Consider the following 26,434-nt stretch of genomic DNA (forward strand, 5'->3'; position numbering starts at 1 on the left):
GGTTTGTTGTCATTGCTGCTGTTGTTGTTTTTCGCATCATTCTGAACAAACTCTAAATCATCATCTTCAAAACGCTGACATCACCCCTTTCTGATGTTTGATGTAAAAAATTTACTGAAGCTGTTGACCTGAATCTGAATGTGATCTGCCAACTGATTGGCTATTTGGATATTTACATGAATGGACCAATCTAAAGCCGTAAATAATACTTGTCATGACAATCATGTTAATTAGCCAAAGAATACATACTGTACAGTGCATTATTCTGTGAGCTTAAAAATATTTTTCTTTGTCACCACACACCACACAAGACACCACTCAGTTGTTAAACGTTTTCTAATCTCGCTTGTTATTGATGTGCAGATAAATCCATGTTTGTGTCATTTTTGACAGCTCGGGGTAGAGATTCCTCAGTGAGGTAGTGTATCTTCGCAATGCAAAGATGGCGAAAATGGTACCTACCACAGGCCCTGAAGTGTTCCGCCGCTTCACTCCGGAATCACTGGCAGAGATCGAGAGGCTCATCGAGGAAAGAAAAATCCGAATGGAATTAGAGGATGAGGAGCTGGAAACAGAGCCAACAGCACCTAAAAGTGACCTGGAAGCAGGGAAGACTCTGCCCATGATCTATGGGGATCCACCAGAGGAGCTGTTCAACATACCTCTGGAAGATATAGACCCCTTCTACAAAACGCAAAAAGTCAGTCTGAAGGCCTTCTTTTGTGCATTTCAATATGGCTGCTCAATTTACTTTCAAAATAACTGTATGAAAATGTTTAATGGACTTTTATTAATTTTGATATTTTGTGTTTTTCAGACCTTTATTATCATCACCAAAGGCAACACAATCTACAGGTTTAATGCAGAACCATCCTGTTACGTTATCAGCCCATTTAACCTCATAAGAAGAGCAGCCATTAGAATTCTCATACATTCATATCCTTTATGCTCTAAAGATTCACGATTAACTTACATAGTTTTGTCTTGCCTTGTTATGTTCATTTATTTGTTCTTTCTTGTCTATCAATTTTAAGCAAATACAAAATATAAAAAAATGTTTGAAAATAAATACCTTGTATTAATCTTTTCCCTTTCAACTTTGTTGAGTCTTAAATATGTGATTTTTTTTCCCTTAACCTTTGATTACATTATTTAGCATGATTATCATGATAACTATTCTCTCCAACTGTGTATTCATGACAATGAGCAACCCTCCTGCCTGGAGTAAAATTGTGGAGTAAGTGTAACACATTTCAACATCGTATAAGTTCAATGGCAAATGTGACTTTCAAAATTATTTGCATGCAAAAATACAATATATAAAACTATCCAACAAGCAAACAATATATATTTATAAAATATTTTAATCTATTCATTCTGCATATCTACCTATTATTTACTAATAAGTTTAATATTACAATAATTTTTCAGGTATGTCTTTACTGGTATATATACCTTTGAGGCAACAACGAAAGTGGTGTCACGAGGCTTCTGTATTGGATCTTTTACATTCCTTCGTGATCCATGGAATTGGCTGGATTTCATGGTGATCAGCATGGCGTAAGTATATCATGACACTTAAAATCAATATAAGCATGCTTTTAATATTGAGTTAAACCAATTAAACCCATTACGCACAGATCTGTGGCAGCAACACTGCATAGATCAATGACGATAATATATATACACACACACACACACACACACACACACACACACACACACTACTGCTCAAAAGTTTGGGGTCATTTGCAAATTTATTTGTTTTTGTTTAGTGATTTATTTTCTACATTCTACAACAATACTGGGGATTTCAAAACTATAAAATAACACATATGGAATTAGGTAATTACATAACAATAAGAAAAGTTAGTTGTTATTTTAAGACACAGAGGTCAGCCTTTCTGTAATAGTTCTTGCAAGAACAGTATTGTCAAGTGCATTTGCAAAATCCGTCAAACACCATAATAAAAACTCTCAAAATAAGCCTTTTATAAGTTTATAATTGTAATATCATAAGCAGAAAACAACCATTAAAACACATGCACACACTCACATGCTCGTTAACACGCTATGGGCAATTTGAGAGCAGCAATTAGCCTAATCTGCATAACCGGAGAACCCAGAGGAAACCTACCAAGCACAGGGAGAACATGCAAACTCCATGCACACAGACCCTGAGGCAGGAATCGACTGCCCTACTGTATATATTAAAAAAACACAAAAATTTCACACACTGTAAAAGAAATTTGGTACGCAGATGTGGCTGTGATGATCATCTAAAATCCACCAACAAGAAGCTAGCATAGAATTACAGTTTTAAAACAAATATTGGAAATAGCTAAATCTAAACAACACATGCTAGTGTAAAGGAAAAAAAAGTCCTTACCATAAGGTGACTAAGAAGAAAGTTTTAGTTTATGTGACCCTGTTTTCTGAAGAAAAAAAAATGTTAGACATGTCTACTGCAATTAGACAGTATAATATCAACCAGTCAATAATAAGACAAATTCATAGAGCCATCATCTTACACTTGGGAATCTTTTATGCTTGGGAAAGATTGATTTCTCTGTGGAATTTCAAATTCAGACTTTTGTGCTGTTTGCTAAGTGATCTTAGGCTTCATACGCAGTTATGCTATTCAGGCACCTTCTCAATGACAGTCAGCTAATGCTGCCATTTGACTGAGGTGGTGGACACATGTATATATAGCACTCATTAAAACATATCATTTACATCAGCAACAACCCCATTTCACTGCAACAACCAAAGCTGTAAGGATCGAAAAACTGCACCCTTTGTAAACTATGTACTTTTTAAAGTACATAGTCTTTTTCTATGTCTATGTAGATTATATGATGATGATTATATTCTAGTTCTAGGACATGAAAAAGGTTGAAGAAGGATACAATGTCTATACCCAGTAATAGCTCCAAGTGTTTTTCAGCACCCAATTTCCTTTTAGGAAGAACAGATAATACCTAATCGGTCAGGATCGTTTTTACAGGGTTACACAAATGCGTATAGGGACAACAGTCTTAACTAATTCCACATTGGATGCAGAGTACAACTTATACTTTTGGAATTTAAATTGTACTTCTTGAAACCCTATTTTGTATTAAGGTTTTTGTCTTTCTGCTGCCTTTAGGTACATCACAGAATTTGTTGACCTTGGCAATGTGTCAGCGCTTAGGACGTTCCGTGTGCTCAGAGCCCTTAAAACAATCACTGTTATTCCTGGTTTGTTTATTTGTTTTTTCCCTTTATTTATATGTATAGCCCCCATAAATTTGGGGATTTTTTTCTTTTCTATGTATTTGGCCTCACCACATTGAAATAAAACACTCAAGATGTGAGTGAAGTCAAGACTTTCAGCTTTAATTCCAGGGCTTGACAAAGCGTGCCATTAAACATTTAGGAATCTTTCTGATAGGTTTATTTATTTATTTATTTATTTTCTCAGCTTAATGATGGCAACTTTTATTTCCATAGACACCCATTTGGACCTCAAGTTGAGAATTCAAATGCACAGCGACCAAATGCATACCACTTTTATTTGCTTGATTAGTCATGGAGTAACGAGTAAACAGGCCACACCTGTCCATGTAACTGCATATCACCATACAGTGCCTTGCAAAAGTATTCATACCGCTTGAACTTTTCCACATTCTAGTTTGGTTTAGTAAAGTGTATCGGATTAAGTATAAATGCACGCCACATTTTTCAGATTTTTATTTGTAATAATGTATTATGTGGAAAAGTTCAAGGGTGATGAATACTTATGTATGAATTTATATATATAAATTGCTTTAATTCTGAAACGGTTATTGCCACAATTTGGTCGAATTCCTTGAACTCAAGCTGAAAGTCCTGACTTTGCTCACATCGTCAGTGTTGCATACCAAACTCAAGTTGATGGTGTACGGAGGCCAAATCCTAAAAAAAATATCTTTATTCTTAAATTTATGGACCTGACTGTACCTTTGTGTTACTTTTTTCTTTAGGTCCCATTTTTAAATTAGTCTCCAATTTTCCTTTATTTTTCCTTGTTTCAGTCTCTTGCTTATTTGCATTTTTTTTCTTGAAAGGCTTGAAAACTATTGTTGGAGCTCTGATCCAGTCTGTCAAGAAGATGGTGGATGTGATGATTCTGACCAACTTTGCTCTCGCCGTGTTTGCCTTGATTGGCCTGCAGCTATTCATGGGTAACCTGCGGCAGAAGTGTATACGCTGGCCCATTCCAAACAGCACCATGGATGACTACAACTCCACCCTGACCTACAACTCCACTCTGACCTACAACACCACCTTCCTCAACGACACTTTTGACTTCAAAGCCTACATTGAAAATGAAGGTAATTTTAGGTTTAGGAGAATACTATGGCTACGCACGTTATCCTGATTATTTTTTTCTTTTTCGGACAATTTGAACTAAACTTAAATAAATAAATATATAAATAAGTAAATACAGCTTATATAAGTCCTAGCTAGTATCGGCTAACATACTATAACTAGCCTAATTTGCTAGCTACTGTACAGTCATGTGTAAAAATTAGTTTTTCCTCTTTTAATTCTATGTGTTGTTGTGAAAAAACAAGTGAAAACCATCTGATTGTAGCAGGTCTTAATATTAGGCAAAAACTGTTCACACATTCACCCCAAGGGCAGATCATGCAATGCTCAAAGAAAAACAAAAACCCACAAGCTACATCTCATACTGTAGGTTTCATTGAGCATGCTAAATGTTTAGGTCCATGACAGAAGAAGTCTTAGAAAAAGATTGAAAAAGTATGGTTTGTTTTGGTTTGAGGGTTTCTTATTCTAAATATGATCATAGTCAAGAGTTGAGTGCGAGAAATAAGATAAATTGTAAGCTTACAGTGTATTAACAGTGATAAAGGGTGATAATTATATAGAGTACTGCACATGAATATTGATACAGACAAGTATTTAACAAGCAGTAAAAGGTAATTTTAATTGATTGATTGATTAATTAATTGTTTTTTTGATTGATTGATTTATTGCAGAAAACCAATACTTTCTGGAAGGAAGCTTAGATGCTTTACTATGTGGAAACAGTTCTGATGCTGGGTAAGTCTGTGATCCAGTTGTGGATATTTCAACAATTACCCTGTTAAATGTACACACTGAGGTTTTACCATAAATCAAAAAGTGTGATATTATTGCTGTTGTTTTGACAGGAAGTGCCCAGAAGGATATACATGTATGAAGGCTGGAAGGAACCCGAATTACGGCTACACCAGCTATGACAATTTCGGCTGGGCTTTTCTTGCTCTCTTTAGGCTCATGACTCAGGACTACTGGGAAAATCTCTTTCAGCTGGTAGTATAATCAGTTTTCAATTGATTGACTTGCTATGATTATAGTCACGAGTTGAGTGCGAGAAATAAGATAAATTGTAAGCTTGCAGTGTATTAACAGTGATAAAGTGTGATAACTGTATAGAGAATACTGCACATGAATATTGATACATACAAGTATTTAACAAGCAGTACCATATGGGAAAAAGGTCATTTTAATTGATTGATTGATTGATTAATTAATTGGTTGGTTAATTGCTAAATTTAGCTTACAGTAATTTTGGCATAGATGTTGTCTAAAGACTTCTGGAAATCCTCAGGTTTTGTGATGAATTATTAAAGAATGGTGTTAATTCTAAATTCAATGCTAAAGTAGGTATTCATTTTAGGAAAAATAATTTCCATATTATTTTGTCTTGAAAAAAACATTGCATGATTGCATGGTTAATATTTGAACAGTTTGACAGCAAAATAAGAAATTAATTTCAATGGTTTCCTGTTTTGAATATGATGATAGTCAAGAGTTGAGTGTGAGAAATATGATGAATTGTAAGTTTACAGTGTATTAACAGTGATAAAGTGTGATAATTATATAGAGAGTACTGCACATGAATATTGATAATAGTTTTACATACATACAAGTATTGAACAAGCAGTAACATATTACAAAGATATAAAAAAACCACAAACCCACAAAGGTTTATATAGTGTAAATGTGAATTTTTGTGTGATTCTTTCATAGTTTTGATTTATCAAGCGATAAATCAGCCTGCAGTTGTATTAGTCATCTCATCTCATCTTCTATACCGCTTTATCCTGTATTTAGGGTCGCAGGGACCTGGAGCCCATCCCAGGAGACTTAGGGCACAAGGCAGGGTACACCCTGGACAGGGTACCACTCCATCGCAGGGCGCATACATACACACACTCACATTCACACACTACGTCAATTAGCCTAACCTTTTACTGCAACATGGAGCACAGCTTCCGAATGCAACAATCGTAGTTATACAAGGAGCAATAATTAAAGACAAAAGTATAGATTTAGAAGTGAGATAACGCCACTACAGTAGCTTTGATAAGTACAGTATGTCATATGATGTTAGGCCAAGATCTAAATCTCAAAATCTTTAATTTCACAGAAAGTGACACAGATTTTAGGTGATGCATAACTTTAATTGATTAATGCTGGAGTAACTGCAATGCCAGTAACATTATAAATATCCTTTTTTTGGATTAACCCCCCCCTCCAAAAAAAAAAAAACCTCTTCCCAGTTGTGTTGGACTAATGGCACTTAGTTAACCCAGTGTAAGTATGTATCCAATGATGTAAATATTAAAGCACTTTTTGTAAGTCGCTCTGGATAAGAGCGTCTGCCAAATGCCTAAATGTCAACGTAATATGTGGCTGCTACATGCCATAATTTGCAAATAATAAATTTTAAAAATGGCGTTTATCACATTCGGCTGTCATTTCTAAACTGTCAAAATGAAACCATGGGGAGAATGTAAACGTATGGTCTAAAGTCAACTTGTAGTTTAACTTTATTCAACTGCCTTTTAGTTAATTATATGTGTGTTATTGATATAACGCCACCTTGTGTTTCACACAGACTCTCCGTGCAGCTGGAAAAACCTACATGCTTTTTTTTGTGGTGGTCATATTTCTGGGATCATTCTACCTCATCAACTTAATCCTGGCTGTAGTTGCCATGGCATATGATGAACAGAACCAGGCCACAATTGCTGAGGCCCGAGAAAAAGAGGAAGAATTTCAAAGAATGCTGGAGCAGCTCAATAACCAAGAGCAACAGGTCAGGTGACTACATACCATTACATGTGATAGATGAGAGAAAACGGCAGTCTTCTTTCAAATGAAAAAACAATTAACATTGTGTTTCTTGCAGTTGCAAAGTAGTAGTAAGGCATCGTTGGCCAGTCAGACAACTCTGAGCAGAGAGTCAGAAATGGCAGATGATGGGGATGATGTAATAAAGGACCGTAATGGAAGGATTATTCCCCGTCTGGTCATCCATAGAGCCCCGACTATGAAAGAGGTAAACCTAGGCTCAAGTTACTTCTAGTTCAAGTCTTTGAGTCATATTCAGAAATGGTGACTGTTTTATTGTTAGGTTCCAGTTTTCTGTCTCTAGAATTGTGCTTAACATGAATTACTACAAAGCTCATTTATAATATTAAAAAACAAAGTATAGTTTAAAAGCAAGAGACAATACAGCACATGTACACACCACGATGGATTTGAAATTAAGCAATCCAGATCGTAGACTTTAAACTTTAATGCAAAAAAATCTTCCTTTAGGAATAACAAAATTTTACAGGCTCAAAAGTTATAGGACAAAAATATAAATATAATGATAATTTTAATATTTGGATGCAAATCCCTTACAGGCAATGACTGCCTGAAATCTGCTACCCATGAACATGGCAGATGATGGCCTTTTTGCTTTGCTTGCTGCTTTTTTGTCTTCAGTATGTGAAAAGCATGCTCCCTTGGATTGATGTCAGCAATTTAAAACCCATACTTTCATGTGTTAAGAAGTTTTCCGCCATGATTCATCCCATTAACATTTCTGCATATCCCATGAGCAGAAAGTATAGCTGTTTCTATTAGTAGTCACATTATCAAAAAACGTGTGATCCAATTCCACCATTAGCTATTTAGACTCATGCCATAACAATGGCTTTACCATTTGTTTGACAGGTGGTACGGTACGAGTAGAGTCCTTTCTTTCCTTCTTCTAATTTTTCTTTTCCCATCATTCTGGTATATAGTATTCGTCTTGGATTCATCTGTTCAGAGAAATTTGTCCCATAACTAGGCAACTTTTTTCCTTATGTCTAATGAGTTTAACCCAGTGTCTTTAGTCATAAAGCCATATCTGGATGCTAGACAATGACACGCCCACATCATCCAGAGTATCTTGGTTGACTTGGGTAAATTTTGTAAAGGGGTTTTTCTTCACCAAGAAAGGAATTCTGTGATTATCCACTTCAGTTTATGGACTTTCAGCTCACCAATGCATAATAAAAAAATAATAATATAATAAAAATAAAATAATAAGTATTTTTATCAGTTTCTTAAGTTGGCCACACCTTCAGTTTCTGCAAGTTTTAAGTATCTACACCTCTCTCAACCACAAAGCTTTATTTAATTACATGAACAACTGTCAAATCCCTAATTTGTTGTTTAATAAAATAAAAACAGCCTAAACCTGCCTATGAAACTGCTTATCAGTCGATTGTAAAATAATTTTTTAACCTGTGAAAATAGAGGGACTACAGTATATAAAAAATAGCTGCAATGCAAAAATGGTTAATGGAATAGCATATATATTTCATCTAGCCTGTTGAACTTAAAATCTTCACTTCAATCACTTCTTTATGGCTTATTTCTTCTTTTCAAATTCAAATTCAAATTCAAATTTTATTTGTCACATACACAAACATACACAGTACGAAATGTAGTGAAATGCATTTTACGGCTGCCATTGACCCTAGAAGAGAATTAAGTTTACAAATAAGAAATAAATATGAATAAAAGAAATACGATAGAAATTAAATAAAAATTAAATTAAACTAGGAAAAATAGAACTAAAAATAAAAATAGAAATATGATGTGCAAAAAATAGAAATCTACTGTACAAATTTAAATTGAAATCTTTAAACTTATGGTGGTGTTGTACATTTAGTAATTTAGTAATTAATTTATGAAAATTGTGTCACTTATTGTTCAGAGACATATATACACAACTGAATTTCAACCTACTTTATGTTAGGAATACAGGCCTTTTTATGTAAGAAGTAAAATAACATTTATAGAGAATCTGTTGCCTTAACAGTATATGCATTTTGTTTCTCCAGTCAGCATCAGATGATGAGCAAAAAGTTGACAAGAAATCAATATGCTCCAAACATAGCATGATGCACCTGGAACATCCTGGGATCTCACAGAGGACAGCCAGTGCATTGAGCGTGCTGAGTGTGACTAGGGAAGGTATAACCAGAGATGGAAGGGAGACGTAAAGGGATAGTTTGGATGCAAAATTAATGTGCATCTTAACAGATCATTACTAGGTCTTGGTCTTTGTACGTTTTCCTGCTCTGGACACCAACTGTGACGATTGTCCACAACCCTTTTTCTGTGCAACAATGCTGTGCTCCAAAATTCAATTGAGACTTAAAACAGTATGAAATTTCTGCTGTCCCACTGAGATGAATCGTGTTATAGAACAAATGTAACTCTTTTCTTTCTTTGAAACTAGCTGAACTGCTAACCATCTATCTCCATCCATTTAGGAACCTCTTTAGTCTAGGGACTGTGGAGGCCAACGGTAACTATTGTATTTACTACCATTTTTGTAGGACCATGGTAGGCCGTTCAGTCAACATTCACACGCACATTTGCACAGTACAGTCAATTTGGGAACTCCAATAGCCTAATCTGCATGTCTTTGGACTGTGGGAGGTAACAGGAGAACTTGGAGGAAACCCACCAAACATGGGGAGAAAATGCAAATTCCACGCAAACAGACCCTTCATGGGAATCAAACCCAGGACCTGGAGATGCGAGGCAACAATGCTAACCACTAAAAACGGCTAATCAGAACTAGCCATATGGTCCCTATTACTTATATTGTCCCCAAAACTTCACAGTTGATGTGCAGAGCAGGGAAATTTTACAAAGACTAAAACCTATTGTAAGATGGGGAGTGATGATTCAGGCAGTTAAGGCTCTAAGTTGTTGAGTTGAGAATCTGAGGATCCATGTTGGAGCCCTGCCGCATGTTGCCACGCCCCATCCTACCCAGCAACTGCATGCTGCAAGACCGGGAGTCAATAAATAGGAGGGCTGCGGATGTGCCAGCCTCTTGATGGGAGCAGCTGTAAGAAGACTTATTGCATGTATTGTATTTATGTGGACCTCAATTTTGATTTAAGAAAATCTGAACTTGCTGCTCATAATATTTATACATAGAAGAAGTCTATGGACCTTTAAAAACTGAACAAAAATACATTATTTTTAATCTATCCTGGAAAAAGGTTACCTTCTCACAGTGGAAATCGTCAAGCTTAGGCAGACAGATACAACTGGCTGTGCTTTAATTTGTAGTCTAATAGCAGAGATTACTCTGCTATTATTACTATTTAGCACTTGCAGTGAGTGTGTATTGTCTGGAGAATAGCAGACAGGAGAAGTGGTCGAGCAAGTTGTATGAGAAAAAAAGCCCTGTTGCCTTACACTGAGTGGTGTTAAGCTTCAGGTTATTTCAAGTGGCTGAGTTTAGACTTGGCATGTGGCACTTATCTGTCCTGCGGTTGCCTACTGAGGGTAATAACTATAGTAGCGGAAAAGAATCAGTAATTAACACCCAACATAAAGCTTCTAAATTATTTAATGACATGGAGCACGAGTTGACATAGTGAGTTGATAAATGCTGAACAGAATTACTTATTAAATGTGATATATTTAATATGTTGTGGTTTAATGATTGCAAATTGTCTTCCCTCAGAGTTGGCGGAGGCCCAGAGGCCTTGTCCGCCTGGCTGGTATAAGTTTGCTGACATCTTTTTAAAGTGGGACTGCTGTAAACCATGGATAGTCTTCAAGAAATGGGTCCATTTTGTGGTGATGGATCCCTTTGTGGACCTAGGCATTACAATTTGTATTGTGCTCAATACACTGTTCATGGCTATGGAGCACTATCCAATGAGTCCAGAATTTGAACATGTACTATCTGTTGGCAACTTGGTAGGTAAACCACAGGAAAACCAAAGAACTGATTGATCTTGATGCCACTATGCAAAATTTTTTAAATAAATTCTTTCAATGCAGGTGTTTACTGGTATTTTCACGGCAGAAATGGTGTTCAAGCTCATTGCATTGGATCCCTACTACTACTTCCAGGTGGGCTGGAATATATTTGACAGCATCATCGTCACTCTTAGCCTGGTGGAGTTAGGTCTGGCCAACGTGCAGGGTCTGTCTGTCCTCAGATCCTTCCGTTTGGTAAGCCCGAACCATTACCCTATATCCGGATTTTTATTTTAAGAAAGCATGTTATGTGCTAACATTAAAAAAATCAGCTTGGTGTTGCTTGTGCTTGAATCCTTGACCTTCCGATCAGTAACCCAGATTGAGCCCCCATTGCCCTCTGATTTGTGTTTTTAACCAACCTGCTTTCCATAGGATGAGTTGGTTAGCACTTTGATTTGTGTCCTACTCTTCTCCTCCTCTTTTATGTGTGGTAATGCTTATAACTGCACTGCATTTTCAAGGATACCTCTTCACCTTAATTAAAGCATTCTGCATAATTAAAGCTCAAGGGCTTGTAGGTTTCCTTTACATTGAATACCAATCTACATTTGTTCAACTACAAGTAGTTAGGGAAAATGTTCCTGTTGCTGACATTGTCTTTGTGTGTGTGTGTGTGTGTGTTTGTTTCGTACTTGTGCTGGAGATAGCTGCGAGTCTTTAAGCTGGCTAAATCCTGGCCCACGCTCAACATGCTGATCAAAATCATCGGTAACTCAGTGGGCGCTCTAGGGAACCTGACTCTGGTGCTGGCCATCATTGTCTTCATCTTCGCCGTTGTAGGCATGCAGCTCTTTGGCAAAAGCTACAAGGACTGCGTGTGTAAGATTGCAGAGGACTGCGAGCTACCTCGCTGGCACATGAACGATTTTTTCCATTCGTTCCTCATTGTCTTTCGTATCCTGTGTGGCGAATGGATTGAAACCATGTGGGATTGCATGGAAGTGGCTGGAGGGGCCATGTGCCTTGTGGTTTTCCTCATGGTCATGGTCATAGGAAACCTGGTGGTGAGTATAGATATTCAGAAGAACTATGCAAGTCTATGCGGTCAAATCAGGTACTATATACAGTAGGAGAGCATTTACCCTTAAAAATGTGCCTTCTGAGGTGCCAAAAGTGCAATTTCCCATTCACATTTTTTTATGATTATTTATTGTAGTCATTCTATATCTTCTCAGTGTGACAGAAGTCCTATGATTAATAACCATTTATCAATAGTCTGATGTTAAGATTCCATCCATCCAACTAGGAACCTTTGTCATCTAATTATTGATTGTTAAGGCCAATAAGAAATTACCATTGTATTTATTCCCCTTTTACGAGCATGGTAGGACATCTGGTCAAGATCCAAACATGCAGTTACACACTACGAGCAATTTGGGAATGCCAGTTAATAACCCTAGTCTGCATATCTTTGGACTGTTGGGGGAAATAGAAGAACCCGGAGGAACCTCACCAAGCACGGGGGGACTCCATACACACAGCCCCTGAGGCAGGAATGATGTTAAGATTATGCAATAAATAAACCTAATTCACTGACTGTAAATAATTGGAATTGTGAACCAAATCTAGAATCTCCTTTTTTCTCACGAAAGGTCAGCAAATACTATTGGTTAATGTTTATCTGGGTGAATCCCACACAAAACGAAATATAAGTTCCTTCCTTCTTACGTTTCTATGTTATTTCCCATTCAACTGAACTGAACAAACTAATTTTATTTATTAGTGGCCTTGGGTCATTTTCACACTTGCATAATTTTTCTTTCACCATATATGATACTATATAATGTACATGCTATTAGTCTAGGATTCTCTACAAACAAACCTGGTACAAGTCTATAACAGGCACGGAAGCTGACATCATTCAGTGCCTACACCATACTGAGTAACATGATTGGTTTGACTTCCTGTTTCTCATGAAGCTGGGCAAAGTGTTACTATGGAAAATGACACATAAAACCAGACTATAATTGTGCAAAGGAACTGTGCAAATTGTGACCTAACTATAATTAGGTCACAATTTGGCACCTGTACTTGAGCTGAGATTGCAGCAAAAAAGCCTGTCTGATATCAGCCTGCATACCAAATCAAGTCCTTGTTTGTAGGTGTTGCTGCACCATGAGATATCATGCATCCAACAGCAAAGGAATTAACCTAGTGCATACCGCACATGCATAAAATAAAATATCATAGTGCAGCCAGTGTTCGAAAAAACAAGCCTGAAATCTGTCCTGAGTAGGCAACCTAGGACAAAGTGTGCAAACTACCTAACAGGTTAAAAAACTATATGTTTATATCATTTACTGCTTTGAATTTTACAAGTTTTACTTTACAAGTTTGTGCCAAGTGAGTTAACTGGAAGACATTGTGGGTGTGTGTAAGCAGAAATATTTATGGAAGCAGGAAGGCGTGGTTAGTGAATTACAAAATATACATATCTTTGGATGTGCATTATATTGCATTTAGACTTCCTCCTGCTTTCGTTATCATGAAGTAGGAGGTTTCTAGAGTTCAGGAAACAGGCTAACAGACCAAGTAAACCTACCAGTGATTTGAAGTGTGAGAAAAAAACTGTAAGTGGAGACGGATGGCAGAGAGATAACACTTACAGCAGCTGCTCAACTGCTGAAAGGAAAGAGGAAATGAAATGGCTTATCTTAGTGAGCTAACAAAAGCATCACTACTCAGCATAAGCAAAAGCAAGCTTTTGTGTCACGTAGACACAGACTCAGCTACACACCAACACAGACAAACACACACACTCCCATAACACACCAGGACTCTTTCTCTACTCATGCTTCTATTTATGTCTTATGATTCGAGCCAGCAAACAGCGGTTTTGACCTTGGCTATGTGTTAAGATCCAGCTCAAGTGATCTTTTTGGCACACAGGGAACAAACACAGACAGCTGAGAAGCACAGCAGCATAGTCTGGAGTCTTGATATGCTCCTGCTTCTTGCTCCACCCCATGCAAAACACATCAGCAGAATCCTCTAATTGATAAGCAATAAAGAAATCAGATACTTAGGCCAGATACTAATACACTGTACATCTGTAATGCAAACATCATCTTTTTTTTATATTGATAAGGAAATATAGATTATGAGGGGTACAGCATATGGGCAAAAGTATTTGGTCAAACCTGTTAACTATTAAATTCAGGTGTTTCACTCAGGCCCTTTATCCCTGAAGGGCAATCTTAATGCTTCAGTATACCAAGACATTTTGGACAATTCCATGCTTCCATCTTTGTGGCAAAAGTTTGGGAAAGGCTCTTTTCTAGTATACCAAGACATTTTGGACAATTCCATGCTTCCATCTTTGTGGCAAAAGTTTGGGAAAGGCTCTTTTCTATTCCAACATGACTGTGCCCCAGTGCAGAAAACAAGGACTATAAAGACATGGTTTGATAAGTTTGGTGTGGAAGGACTTGACTGGCCCGAACACAGAGCCCTGACCCTTAACCTCATTGAGCACCTTTGGAATGAACTAGAACAGAAATTGGGAGCCAGGCCTTCTCGTCCAACATCAGTGCCTGACCTCAAAAATGCTCTACTGAATAAACGGACATGAAGTCCCACAGAAACACTCCAAAATCATGTGGACAGCCTTCCAAGAAGAGTGGAAGCTGTTGTATCTGCAAAAGGGGGAACAACTCCATATTGAAGTATAAGTATAATGTTATTAAAGGTTTGGCCAAGTACTTTTGTCTCCATAGTCTATATTATATTATAATAGGATAGAATGAAAAATGAAATGGCAGTATATTTGTGTTAAGGTTTTATTTTATAATGCGTTTATGATTTTTATTTATTTATTTGTAATTTTTTTATTTCTTTATATTCTTGTCATATTGTTTATGATATGTTCATGCATATACAGTACCAGTCAAAAGTTTGGACTCAAGTTTTGTTTTATTTTCTACATTCTAGAACAATACTGATTTTTTTTTTTTTTCAAATCTATGAAATAACACATATAGCATTATGTAATTAAGTAACAACAAGACATTAAGGTCAGCTGTTCTGGAACAGTTTTTTCAATATTTTGGACATCTTCAGCATTGTTTTACAATGTAGAAAGTAATAGAATTTGAAAGGCCATGGACTTAGAAAGTGTGTCTAAACTTTTGAATGATAATGTGTGTATTTAAAAATTTATAAAGGATTAACATTATAGATTAAAGGAGCACACATTTTTTAACCGCTTTAACATAGCCTTACCTGCCATGACCATGACTTAGATCTAAAGCAAGCAGGAGAATCCAAACATGGACCAAAATGGTTTAGAAACTAGATAGCTTCTCCCTGGAGGCCCTGCAGACAGTAAAATATTTACTGACTCCGTGTCATAGCAGTCAGGACAAAACCTGATAGCTGTTATACATACTCATTGCATATTCAATCTTGAATTTGTCATAATAAGGCCAGAAATTCCTGTCCATTTTCTGAATGCTTATCTGTCAGAATAAAAAAACATCCAAAATATTTTATACAGTACCTACTCAAGATTTATCATTCTCTAAACTGTTATCTCTTTGTTACTGTAAATTCCTAGGTGCTGAACCTGTTCCTTGCTTTGCTGCTCAGCTCATTCAGCGGGGACAATCTCTCAGCAGGTGATGAAGATGGTGAGATGAACAATCTCCAGATTGCCATTGGCCGCATCACCAGAGCCATTGACTGGATCAAAGCCTTTATCATCAGCACTGTACAGCAGATATTGGGCAGGAAGCCTCCAGAGGCCGAAACAGGGGAAACAGGAAAAAAGGAAAGTTTTACATTAAACCACCTTGATAAAGACCAGATGGCAGATGGGTTAGCCAACTGTCTGGAGACGCTGACCCTGAATGTGCCGATTGCCAAAGCTGAGTCTGATGTCGATGATGAAGAGTCAGAGGATTTATCAGAAGAAGAGGATGCAAACAAAAAGAAGGTGTCATTTTGTTACTACATCTTTTTTATTATTATTTATTCATTTGTTAAAAATGACAAAAATATACTTTCTAAAATATATTGAAATAAAATAATATTAGATGACTCAATAATGGTTAAATTACTACATTACCTTTCTCCACACATTTTATGTTACCATTTCTTTTGTTAAGCCACTTAGAGTCTCCTAACATAAGAGATCATTACGGAATGTACTACATCAGACTTTTAATTCAATTAGATTAATTATAAAATGGGGGCAAATGTTTTACTGTGACCAGATGCAAAGTGTCTAAAGATACAATAAAAAAAAAACTGGTTGTTTATGTAACAACCTTAGCAGCAACCTCATTTAAGCACTCAGCATTCAGCATCACCAGTATACTAATCACCGGCCTGGTCATCTGTCATCATCAGCATCCGTTTCTCACTGGTTCATGCATTAAGTTAGATCCTTGAACGATTCATAGGTCACCATGTGGCTTAACAAACAAAAACATACCTCTGACACTATTTACAGTAGGTACAAGGACCGGACTAAAAATTAGAGCAAATAAAATTGTCTGTGTTCAAGTATATGTTTAAAATTAATAGTTGATGATTTTAAAATGACTTTTAATTAGAAGAAAGTAGATACCCCCAATTACTTGCTGTAATTATTTTATTGCTACACCTCTTTCTTTTTGTCTATAGGGTCAGGGTGTCCTCAATGATGGAGACTCTTCAGTGTGTAGCACAGTGGACTATAGGCCTCCAGAACCCCCACCTGAGGAAGAGGAGGAAGTTGAACCAGAGCCTGAAGATCCAGAAGCTTGTTTTACTGAAAGTCTGTGCCTTTGTTATATAATGCTCCTACTAGACCTTAATAAATCGAATGTGATAATATTTTAAATTATGAAGTTTTAACGTTAAACAAATTAAATGCATGCAGCATCATAGTTTCACTACTAAAATATCATGAAAGGCTTTTCTTCTTGATTATGTCGTTTTATGTGGTAGACTGTGTAAGACGATGTCCATGTCTGAATGTGGACATCACTCAAGGAAAGGGAAAGAATTGGTGGAATCTGCGCAGAACTTGCTACACCATAGTGGAACATGATTACTTTGAAACCTTCATCATCTTTATGATCCTTCTCAGTAGCGGTGCGCTGGTATGTCGGAGTCTTTAAAATGCTAAATATGTTTCTAGATAAACATTCCTAGAAAAATTAAATGATATTCTATAATGTAAACATTCTACGACAAAATATAATTAATTGAAATCAACGTGAGAATCATATTTAACTCCTTAAATGCAGATAAAGCATGTTCAGTGATTGCTGTAAAGCAGCCACTGAATTTAATCTATTTTTGTATGGTATATTGTAACTATGTTAAAATCAGTATGAAAGCCGTTTAGCAAGAAATATAAGTTTAACAGGTTTATAACCCGCAAATTCCTTCCTAATTTAGTTGTAGCCAATTCCTCTCCGTCATCAAGGCATTCCCACATCAAGGCTACAACTACCAACCAGGGAGAGTGAAGGCTATCATATACTGGCTCTGAACCACGTGACACCACTAGCCACATCTTTTTAAACTGCTCGGAGGAAAGCGCTATCCTCTCCTTCCGCCTGCATGGGCTCACAGATGCATGTGAATGGCTGTAGAACCATGATTGATTTAAAAGCACTCCCACCCTTTCCTTCTGAGAGCTCACACAGGTGGAATGAGCAGTATTAGAAATGAGTTAGGCTGCTCTCAATGATAGTCAATCTGCTGTCTCTAGGGCTTTCTATATAAACTTGCAATCTCTGGATGATGGGGCAACAACTCAACTCCCATTGAATACACTTAATGAAAAATATCGCAATTTGTAGCCTTACGGGTTGCTTAAGTCAGAGTATTTCTCTGGCTCATGGTCCCCCACTATAAGACAATACAACTCATAAGTAATACCACAAAGGTGAGAACAATGTCTTACCTGCCAGCTCAACTGTCAACCTCTCTTCTTCTACTGTCAATGCTTGACTGCCAATGCTCCTGTTGCCTAGGTTAGTAACCTAGTAACCCAATGTAAGGACCTATCCAATAATGGAATCTGCAAAGCACTTTTGTAAGTTGCTCTGGATAAGAGCATCTGCCAAATACCTAAATGTAAATGTAACTACTGTATATCCACAGTTGAAGAAATTTTGCCATTACCCCTTGGTGAAAAAAAAAAAGCCACACCCAACTGATCTGTAGAAGTACATCTAGTGTGGATACCCTGCTGAAAAATCCACACAATAACACATTGACCAATCAGGACCGGCGACCAAGTCGGTCCTTGGAGCCTTGCTAAATCAGTAGGCCTACTTTATTACTTCTACTGTATGTGAAACGGTAGAAGTTTCGTTGCAAGCAGGCAACCTTTGCTATCTAAAAAAACAAGAGGTGGTTTCCACAGACAACAAGGGTGGATTGTGCCAGGGTTTGGAAGTACCCATCTTAGCCACTTATTCAAATTCCAATCATTTATATGCATTTAAAATCTCCTTAGCTCACCAAATGACTCAGAAAAGTGCATTTCTAACACAGCTCAGTGCTTAGCCCACACAAGGGCACTGCCTCTGATATAGTGTTGCATAATACACCGAAAGCCAGAGGCCTTGATTAAAGGTTATGAGTGCAGTGATGGTATTGAAACTGAAAATAGTGAAATGCTGCACACCACTCCGCCACAAACGCCTGGCCTAAAAGTCTGAGATGGATGAGTGGGATGGCACAGTGTTTGACACATTTGATGGTTGAGTGAGAAGGCACGGTAATGGCACAGCTATTCCAAAAGGAAGTCCACAAGAATTTAACACTTCTTGTGGAGGTAAATAGGGGAGCAAAGCCCTCTTACACTACCTAGTCTCCATGATGCTAATCCAATAGCTCTGTCACTACCTCCATTGCCAATCAAGCACCTCATTATTCTATGTGCGGTGTGCTGTAAGCACTATCACAAGAAATTTACTAGTAGAGGCACTAGTGGATGCTTGTGGTCTGACAAATTCTGCAGAGTCAGCCTGGGTTTTGTATTGGTCTTTGTGGGCATAAAAGTTCCCCCTGTGTAGTGAGACCAAGAGCAGTCTACAACCACCACCCTGGCACATGATTGCTCTGCTTTGAAATTGATGTGCGAGTGCTAAAATGTCACTCATGGCTTCAACGAGAGAGCTTGGCCTTTCAGTTTACTCTAGGCTCCACAGCTGCGGGAGGCTACAGCTAGTGTGAGTCTAGAACTTGTAAACTCTGTATGTTAATGCAAGCTTGTTGTCAGTGCAGGTCTTGAGGAAGAGTACACCAGGCTTCCTGAACGGCTTTTTGTCTCTCATTTTTGTCAAATTTTTGTCTCTCATTTTCAGTCCAGTCCCTGTACCTAACAGGTTTCTAAGGAATGTGTTTTGCTAGTTAAGCCACACAGTGACAAGCATATACAGTAAAACCATCTAAGTTAAGGTATGAACCAGTAAGAAACAGGAGCAGATGATGACAGATGATCAGGCCGGTGATTAATATATTGATGAACAGAGTATTTAGGAAACGAGAATGGAAATGAGGTAGCTGCTGAAATTGTTACATAAACAATTATCTAATTGTATCTTTAAGCACTTAAATTTTAATTTAATATGGAGAAATGAGGGGTGAGTCAGTACGTTTGCCCACTACTAGACTTACAAGTACTCGTTAACTGCCTCCTCTTAAGGTTTAACCTCCTCCTCTCCCCAGCCACCACATGCTCAACCACACCCGATATGCCACTTCTGAAATTACACTTCTCAATTAAAGAAGTAAAAATGCATATATATATATATATATATATATATATATATATATATATATATATATATAGTTTTTTTTATGTTGGCCATTTTAGGTTAAATATGATGTAACATTAGTCAAATATGTAAACCAGTTTATTTATAATATTAGCTCAATTTAATTTAAAACAATGGTTATGCATGAAAATAATAAATAAAATGATTAAAGATTAATCCTTGCTATTGGACTTGAACCTTTATTTTTTAGTAAATCACTACTTTTATTATTCATTGTACATATACTGCATATATTGTATTATATTTTTATTACTAATTTGTAATGTTAATTACTAATTTGTATTTTCTCAGGCTTTTGAGGACATTTACATCGAGCGTCGCAGGACAATTAAGATTATCTTGGAGTATGCAGATAAAGTCTTCACATATATATTTGTAGTAGAGATGTTACTGAAATGGGTTGCATATGGCTTCAAGACTTACTTTACCAATGCCTGGTGCTGGCTGGATTTTTTAATCGTTGATGTAAGCTTGTTATCCTATATTTTTAGAGAGCAGTGCGCTCATATGTCTGATGCATTACTGTGCAAAAGTTTTAGTCACCATAGTGTCTTAAATACAGTCTTTGTTCTGCATTATTATGTACAAGAATGTTCAAAATTTTTAAACATAACTTTAAAAATAAATAAATAAATAAATAAATAAATAACATTACAGAAGAATAGTTGCTCATATACTGTAGATACAAAAAAACTAATGTACAGTAGAATAGAAAGGAGCAAGAACTCTGGTATATTCTCCAGGACACTCAGTAAAAACTACCAGCTGTAGTGTCTAACACTACTGATTATTTTCAACAAATGTTTAATAGCCGTCTTTGCTTATGCCATGTTTTGTTCCCAAGACTTTTGCATATTTCTGTATGTAAAACAGGTTAGCATTAGTTTTACTAAACATGCTGTCAAATCAAAATTTGTTCTACAGAAAACATGGTGTCTTTTGCACAGTACTGTAATTTATACTGTGTGTATTTTTAATCATTTAAAATTTATGTCTTAAATGTCTAAACTGTTTTTTCATGCATTGTTTCAGGTGTCACTTATCAGTTTGACAGCAAATCTGTTGGGCTATTCAGAACTGGGGCCAATAAAATCTCTCCGAACTCTTAGGGCTCTTCGACCTTTACGAGCTTTGTCCAGATTTGAAGGAATGAGGGTGAGAGCTTCTTTCAGAGTGTAACTTATATAATATGTATATATACAGGTTTTCAGTTAATCAGTTCTATGTGTATCGTAACAATCTGTACAGGTGGTAGTGAACGCATTGCTGGGCGCCATTCCGTCCATCATGAATGTGCTCCTGGTGTGTCTTATATTCTGGCTCATCTTCAGCATTATGGGTGTCAACTTGTTTGCTGGAAAATTCTACCGCTGCATTAATACCACAACAGAAGAACTTTTCCCCATCGACCAAGTGAACAACATGAGTGACTGCATAGCGCTAATGCACACTAATGAATCGCGCTGGGTCAATGTCAAGGTCAACTATGACAATGTGGGGTTAGGTTACCTTTCGCTGCTACAAGTGGTGAGCTCATGTTTTTTTTATTTATTTATTTATTTATTTATTTTTTTCCAGGTTATGTACAGTACATTACTCTATAATTACGCATTATGGCAGAATTTTGGTTACTGTGGAAAACCTGGATCATTGTTGCTTTTAGTTAATATTAATTGTTTAATTTTAAACCACATCATTCTGAAGTGAGTTTACAATATAACTCTTATCCTATCTTTATTCCCTTGCTTCAGACGTTGCACGGTAATGCTGCATTTAAGCCTAATTATTAATGTGTAGATGTCTTTGGTCCGATACTAATATATACATTTTTGTTTGTAGGCTACATTTAAAGGCTGGATGGACATTATGTATGCTGCAGTAGACTCCAGAGAGGTGACACACTTGTGTTTAATAATTTGTAAACACTTCCAGTTTTATGTATAATTTATATGCATATATAAAGCATGGAGTATACACTCTGATCTAAATCCACCAAATAGCTCTATTATTTATGTGTGCAAAACAGCGGCATGTTGAGGGAAAGTAAGATGGATAACAAAATATAGAGAGCAATAATAAAATTAAGGGTTCTATTTTGCTATGGCTTACTAAGTTGTGGAAACTAAATACTATGTTGTGGCCATGGTTTACTAACTTGGGGGAACAAGATACTATGTTGTCATGGTGACTTACTAAGGAGTGGAAACTATGCTATGTTGCGGCCATGACTTACTAAGTTGTTGGAACAAGGTACAGTATATTGTGGCCATGACTTACTAAGGCGTCGGAACATAAAAATAAGTTAAACGGAAACTATCCTTAGACACATTGGAATAAACCTCTGAGAATTAAAAAAATATAATTTCACAGTCTCTGTTCAACTGCTGCTGACAATATTAAAAAAAAAAAAAAAAAAAAAGAATCAAGTAGTTCCCTTGATCAGGGGTTAGAGAGCTACTTGGGATTCAGCCTTATGTTAGAATTGGTTAACTCGTGTTAGCCATGAACATAGCAGTGAGGTGATTCATGAACCTGTCAGCTTTCTGGCGGAAACTCACACTCACATTAAATAGGACAAATGAAAGATCAAAACACGGACAGTTTAAGGCAGTTTGGAATGACTTTGAAGCAGATACTAAGTAGGCAAAGTGTGTAGCCTTAAAAAAACCAGTAATGATCATTTTTATTTAAAATACCCGAAAACACAAATGCAGCTTTCGCGTTAACACACAGCGGCAAGGCTTCCATATAAGCACATACAGTAGATTTAATTGTCATTTATCAGCACAGATCTGTGCCAGTTGGGTTTTAAGGGTATAAGATGCCATAATGTTATCAGATTTTTGCTGTCCTTCCATGACTGGGTTTGCATGTGGGTTTTGGCAGGCAGCTGATCTCTATTAGTTTGATACATAAGTTTTTCAGACAGGTTGACAAAAAATGGAAGTTCATTCATTGTGTTATATAATGTGTTCATACATTTTAAGCATTTCATTAATATTACATATTTCGGTTGACTTGCAGATTGAAGACCAGCCGTCATATGAGATTAACTTATACATGTATCTGTATTTTGTAATCTTCATCATCTTTGGCTCCTTCTTCACCCTCAACCTCTTCATTGGTGTCATCATAGACAACTTTAATCAGCAAAAACAAAAGATATGTGCCAGTTATTTGAATCAGGAAAAGACTGATTCTTTTCCATAGATAGAAAAAATAATTGTGTATTTGTTTTCATTTTCTACTTAGGTGGGGAAGATCTCTTTATGACAGAGGAGCAGAAAAAGTACTACAATGCCATGAAAAAGCTGGGTTCCAAGAAGCCTGTTAAACCCATACCTCGTCCCACAGTATGCACAAATCAGCACAAATAATCTGAATGCTACACATTCTGCTGTGCCTTTTTGCATGCTTAGACTTGATGATTTTTTTTAGACATTACCCATTAAAGGATATCCAGGATGATTTGTTTGTTCTTTTCTAATTGGCATCAATTTTTGTTTCTATTACCTTTCCAGAATATAATCCAGGGTGTGGTGTTTGACTTCATCTCTCAGCAATTTTTTGATATCTTCATCATGGTGCTTATTTGCCTCAACATGGTTACCATGATGATTGAGACAGATGACCAAAGTGAAGAGAAAGAAAATGTTCTTTACCAGATCAACTTGGTCTTTATCGTTGTCTTCACTGGGGAGTGCATCCTAAAAATGGTGGCGCTGAGACAATACTTTTTCACCGTGGGATGGAATGTGTTTGATTTCATTGTTGTCATCCTTTCTATAGCTGGTAGGTTGTAAGCTTTGAGAAGTCCTGAAGTGTTTATCAGTTTGTATTGATTCTGGTTTATTAATTCGTGAGATAGAGTGTGGGTTAAAATTTGATTACTCTAGCTGTATAATTCCATTCCACGTTAATTGTGGTCAGGCTTTTTGATAATGTCCTGTCTATACTGTACACATTGCTATTCCTCTTGCTTCTGAGTTTACAGTTTGAATAGATTTTTATACTGTTTATATCTGTTTTTCCCAAAGGACTTATGCTGTCAGACATAATTGAGAAGTACTTTGTGTCCCCCACCCTGTTCCGTGTCATTCGCTTGGCTAGAATTGGACGTGTGCTTCGTCTTATTAAAGGAGCAAAGGGCATCAGGACACTTTTATTTGCTCTGATGATGTCACTTCCTGCTCTGTTCAACATCGGCCTACTTCTCTTCCTTATCATGTTTATCTTTTCCATCTTTGGCATGTCTAACTTCGCCTATGTAAAAAAGCAGGCTGGCGTCGATGACATTTTTAACTTTGAGACCTTTGGGAATAGCATCCTGTGCCTATTTGAGATCACAACTTCAGCTGGTTGGGATGGGCTCCTACTCCCCATGCTTAACAGTGGTCCTCCTGACTGTGACCCTGATTTTGAAAATCCTGGAACAGATGTAATGGGCAACTGTGGAAACCCAGGCATGGGCATAATGTTCTTCTGCAGTTATATTATCATGTCTTTCTTAGTGGTGGTGAACATGTATATCGCCATCATCTTGGAGAATTTTAATGTTGCCCAGGAGGAGAGCAGTGACCTGCTGTGTGAGGATGACTTTGAGATGTTTGATGAGACTTGGGAGAGGTTTGACACAGAAGCCACTCAGTTTTTGCCCTATGAACAAGTGTTTGATTTTGTAGATGCACTACAAGAACCCTTGCGCATTCACAAACCTAACAGAATCAAACTTGTCAATATGGATCTGCCAGTTGTAATAGGGGACAAGATTCACTGTCTAGATATCATGTTGGCCGTCACCCAAAACGTGCTAGGAGATACTACTGAGATGGCGGCCATGAGGGAGAGCATGGAGGCAAAGTTCAAAATGAATAACCCAAGTCCCGAATCCTTTGAGCCCATCATCACCACTCTGAGGAGAAAGGAGGAGGAGCGGGCCGCCATTGTTATTCAAAATTCATTCCGCAAACATCTCCTCAAACGCTCTATCCGGCATGCCTCCTTCATGCATCGCTCTAAGAAAAGAAAAGTAAGGCGGCAGGGGGATGAAGAGCCACCAGAAAAAGAGGGTCTGCTAGCACGCAAGATGACTGCCCTATATGGCAGCAACGCAGAGCTTGCTATGGCTCTGGAGCTTAAGTCTAGGCCTATGCCAGTCAAATCAACTTCATCTGGACTCCCAATGCCGGCACCTTTTCGTCGGACCCAAGGCCATCAGAGGATAGTGCCAGTCGAAGTTACAAATGACGTAGTTCTCCGTTCTGCACCCACATCTATGCCGAACTCTTCAAGTTCAGACATGGCAGCAGGAAATGAATCAGTCATATAGTTGAGAGACAATGTTTTTTCATATTTTAAGCAGAGAGTGATGTGTTTAACTGGTGTATCACTGGCACAAAAAGAAACAATACTGATGCTCTTAAACACATCAATTTTATAGAGTTGTTGAGGTGATATTTATTGGTGTCCAGTAGTGATATTTGTTATCACAATAGATTCTGTTTTAGGAGCTAAGTTGTTAACTGTTCCATGCTCGAAGATGAAACACTTATCCTGTGGCAAACCTTACATTAGTCTGGCTATTGCTTCCCATGTTCCCAAAATCCACAGTGTTTTTTTTTTTTTTTTTTTTTGTGCAGGCATGTTGAGCATATAACATTGTTCACTTCCTGGTATTAACGTGAATTATTAAACATTATTTCCTCTCCCTTCACCCTAAAGCTGCTGTAACTAGTTCCTGATATGTCTTGGAACCTCTCGTTCCTTTGCACTATTTTTAGACCCCCATTTCATGGCCTGCCAGTTTACAGCAGGGAGATAGAATAAGTAAAACAGGCTCTGATCAATGACACGGGAGGTATCCTGTCACATTGGGCACTATGTGCAACTGCATAAGGCATACATAACCAGTACAGTACATACTTTCTGTAGTTTTTATTACAAATCTTCTGAAAATACTTGGATCAGTTCAACCTCATTAGGGATTAAAAACAGTATGGTAAAATGTTTTTCAGAATATTATAATTAGTCGTCTTCATACCATTATAGCGCTATTTTCGTGATCATGACAGAAAAGCATAAAAAAGGCATAAGACTGAGAGTCCAAGGGTGTGGCAGAGGAATATTTATGACCATGGGTGCAGTCAGCGACCTGGTCCAGAAGGGTGTGGTTAAAATTAATACATTATCAAAAGATGTCCCAGTGATATCCACTCAAATAAGCTTTTCTTATTAGTGTCAGCACAATTATGTTTGCGTCTATTGTTTTTTGTGAGCCTTTACTCACATGTGGGCACTCTTATGCTTATTTTGTCTAATTCCTCTTCTGTTGGCACTGTTTCTGTGTTGTTATGCATCAGCTATCTGGGTAAAATTACATGCTCAGATATAATTAGTTAGTAGTTGTGTGACCTGTTCTTATGAAAGACATGATATCATTAGTACACTCACAAAAATATGCTGTAAGAAATCTCTGCAGACTCGAACTTGAACAT

At 37.1% G+C, this 26,434-nt stretch overlaps 1 protein-coding gene across 2 annotated transcripts; it reads left to right on the forward strand.

Annotated features, from left to right (window-relative positions):
- Positions 1-415: 415 nt before the first annotated feature.
- Positions 416-26,434, forward strand: scn4aa (sodium channel, voltage-gated, type IV, alpha, a). 2 transcript variants are annotated; one of them, XM_053510969.1, is made up of 25 exons: positions 416-700; positions 818-936; positions 1,148-1,237; positions 1,432-1,560; positions 3,149-3,240; positions 4,089-4,355; positions 5,028-5,091; positions 5,202-5,343; positions 6,935-7,135; positions 7,229-7,378; positions 9,204-9,336; positions 10,853-11,091; positions 11,176-11,349; positions 11,805-12,161; positions 15,713-16,090; positions 16,783-16,915; positions 17,089-17,243; positions 20,232-20,405; positions 20,973-21,095; positions 21,189-21,467; positions 21,780-21,833; positions 22,965-23,106; positions 23,193-23,293; positions 23,462-23,732; positions 23,978-26,434. In XM_053510969.1, the coding sequence occupies exons 1-25, from the start codon at positions 443-445 to the stop codon at positions 25,267-25,269; spliced, it is 5,517 nt and encodes a 1,838-aa protein (XP_053366944.1). In that variant the 5' UTR covers positions 416-442; the 3' UTR covers positions 25,270-26,434. The 2 variants fall into 2 exon arrangements, with proteins under 2 accessions (XP_053366944.1, XP_053366945.1); XM_053510970.1 differs by lacking the exons at positions 416-700; positions 818-936 and having other exon boundaries at positions 1,146-1,237.

Source organism: Clarias gariepinus, chromosome 14, assembly GCF_024256425.1.
Source record: "Clarias gariepinus isolate MV-2021 ecotype Netherlands chromosome 14, CGAR_prim_01v2, whole genome shotgun sequence".
Taxonomy (NCBI): Eukaryota; Metazoa; Chordata; class Actinopteri; order Siluriformes; family Clariidae; genus Clarias; species Clarias gariepinus.

Excerpts from the sequence above, each read along its gene's own strand:
- scn4aa (XM_053510969.1), top strand. The coding sequence starts at position 443 with ATGGCGAAAATGGTACCTACCACAGGCCCTGAAGTGTTCCGCCGCTTC. Across the intron at positions 937-1,147 it reads ATTAGAATTCTCATACATTC|ATTATTTAGCATGATTATCA; the intron begins ATATCCTTTATG and ends ACCTTTGATTAC. Across the intron at positions 21,468-21,779 it reads ACCTTTCGCTGCTACAAGTG|GCTACATTTAAAGGCTGGAT; the intron begins GTGAGCTCATGT and ends TTTTGTTTGTAG.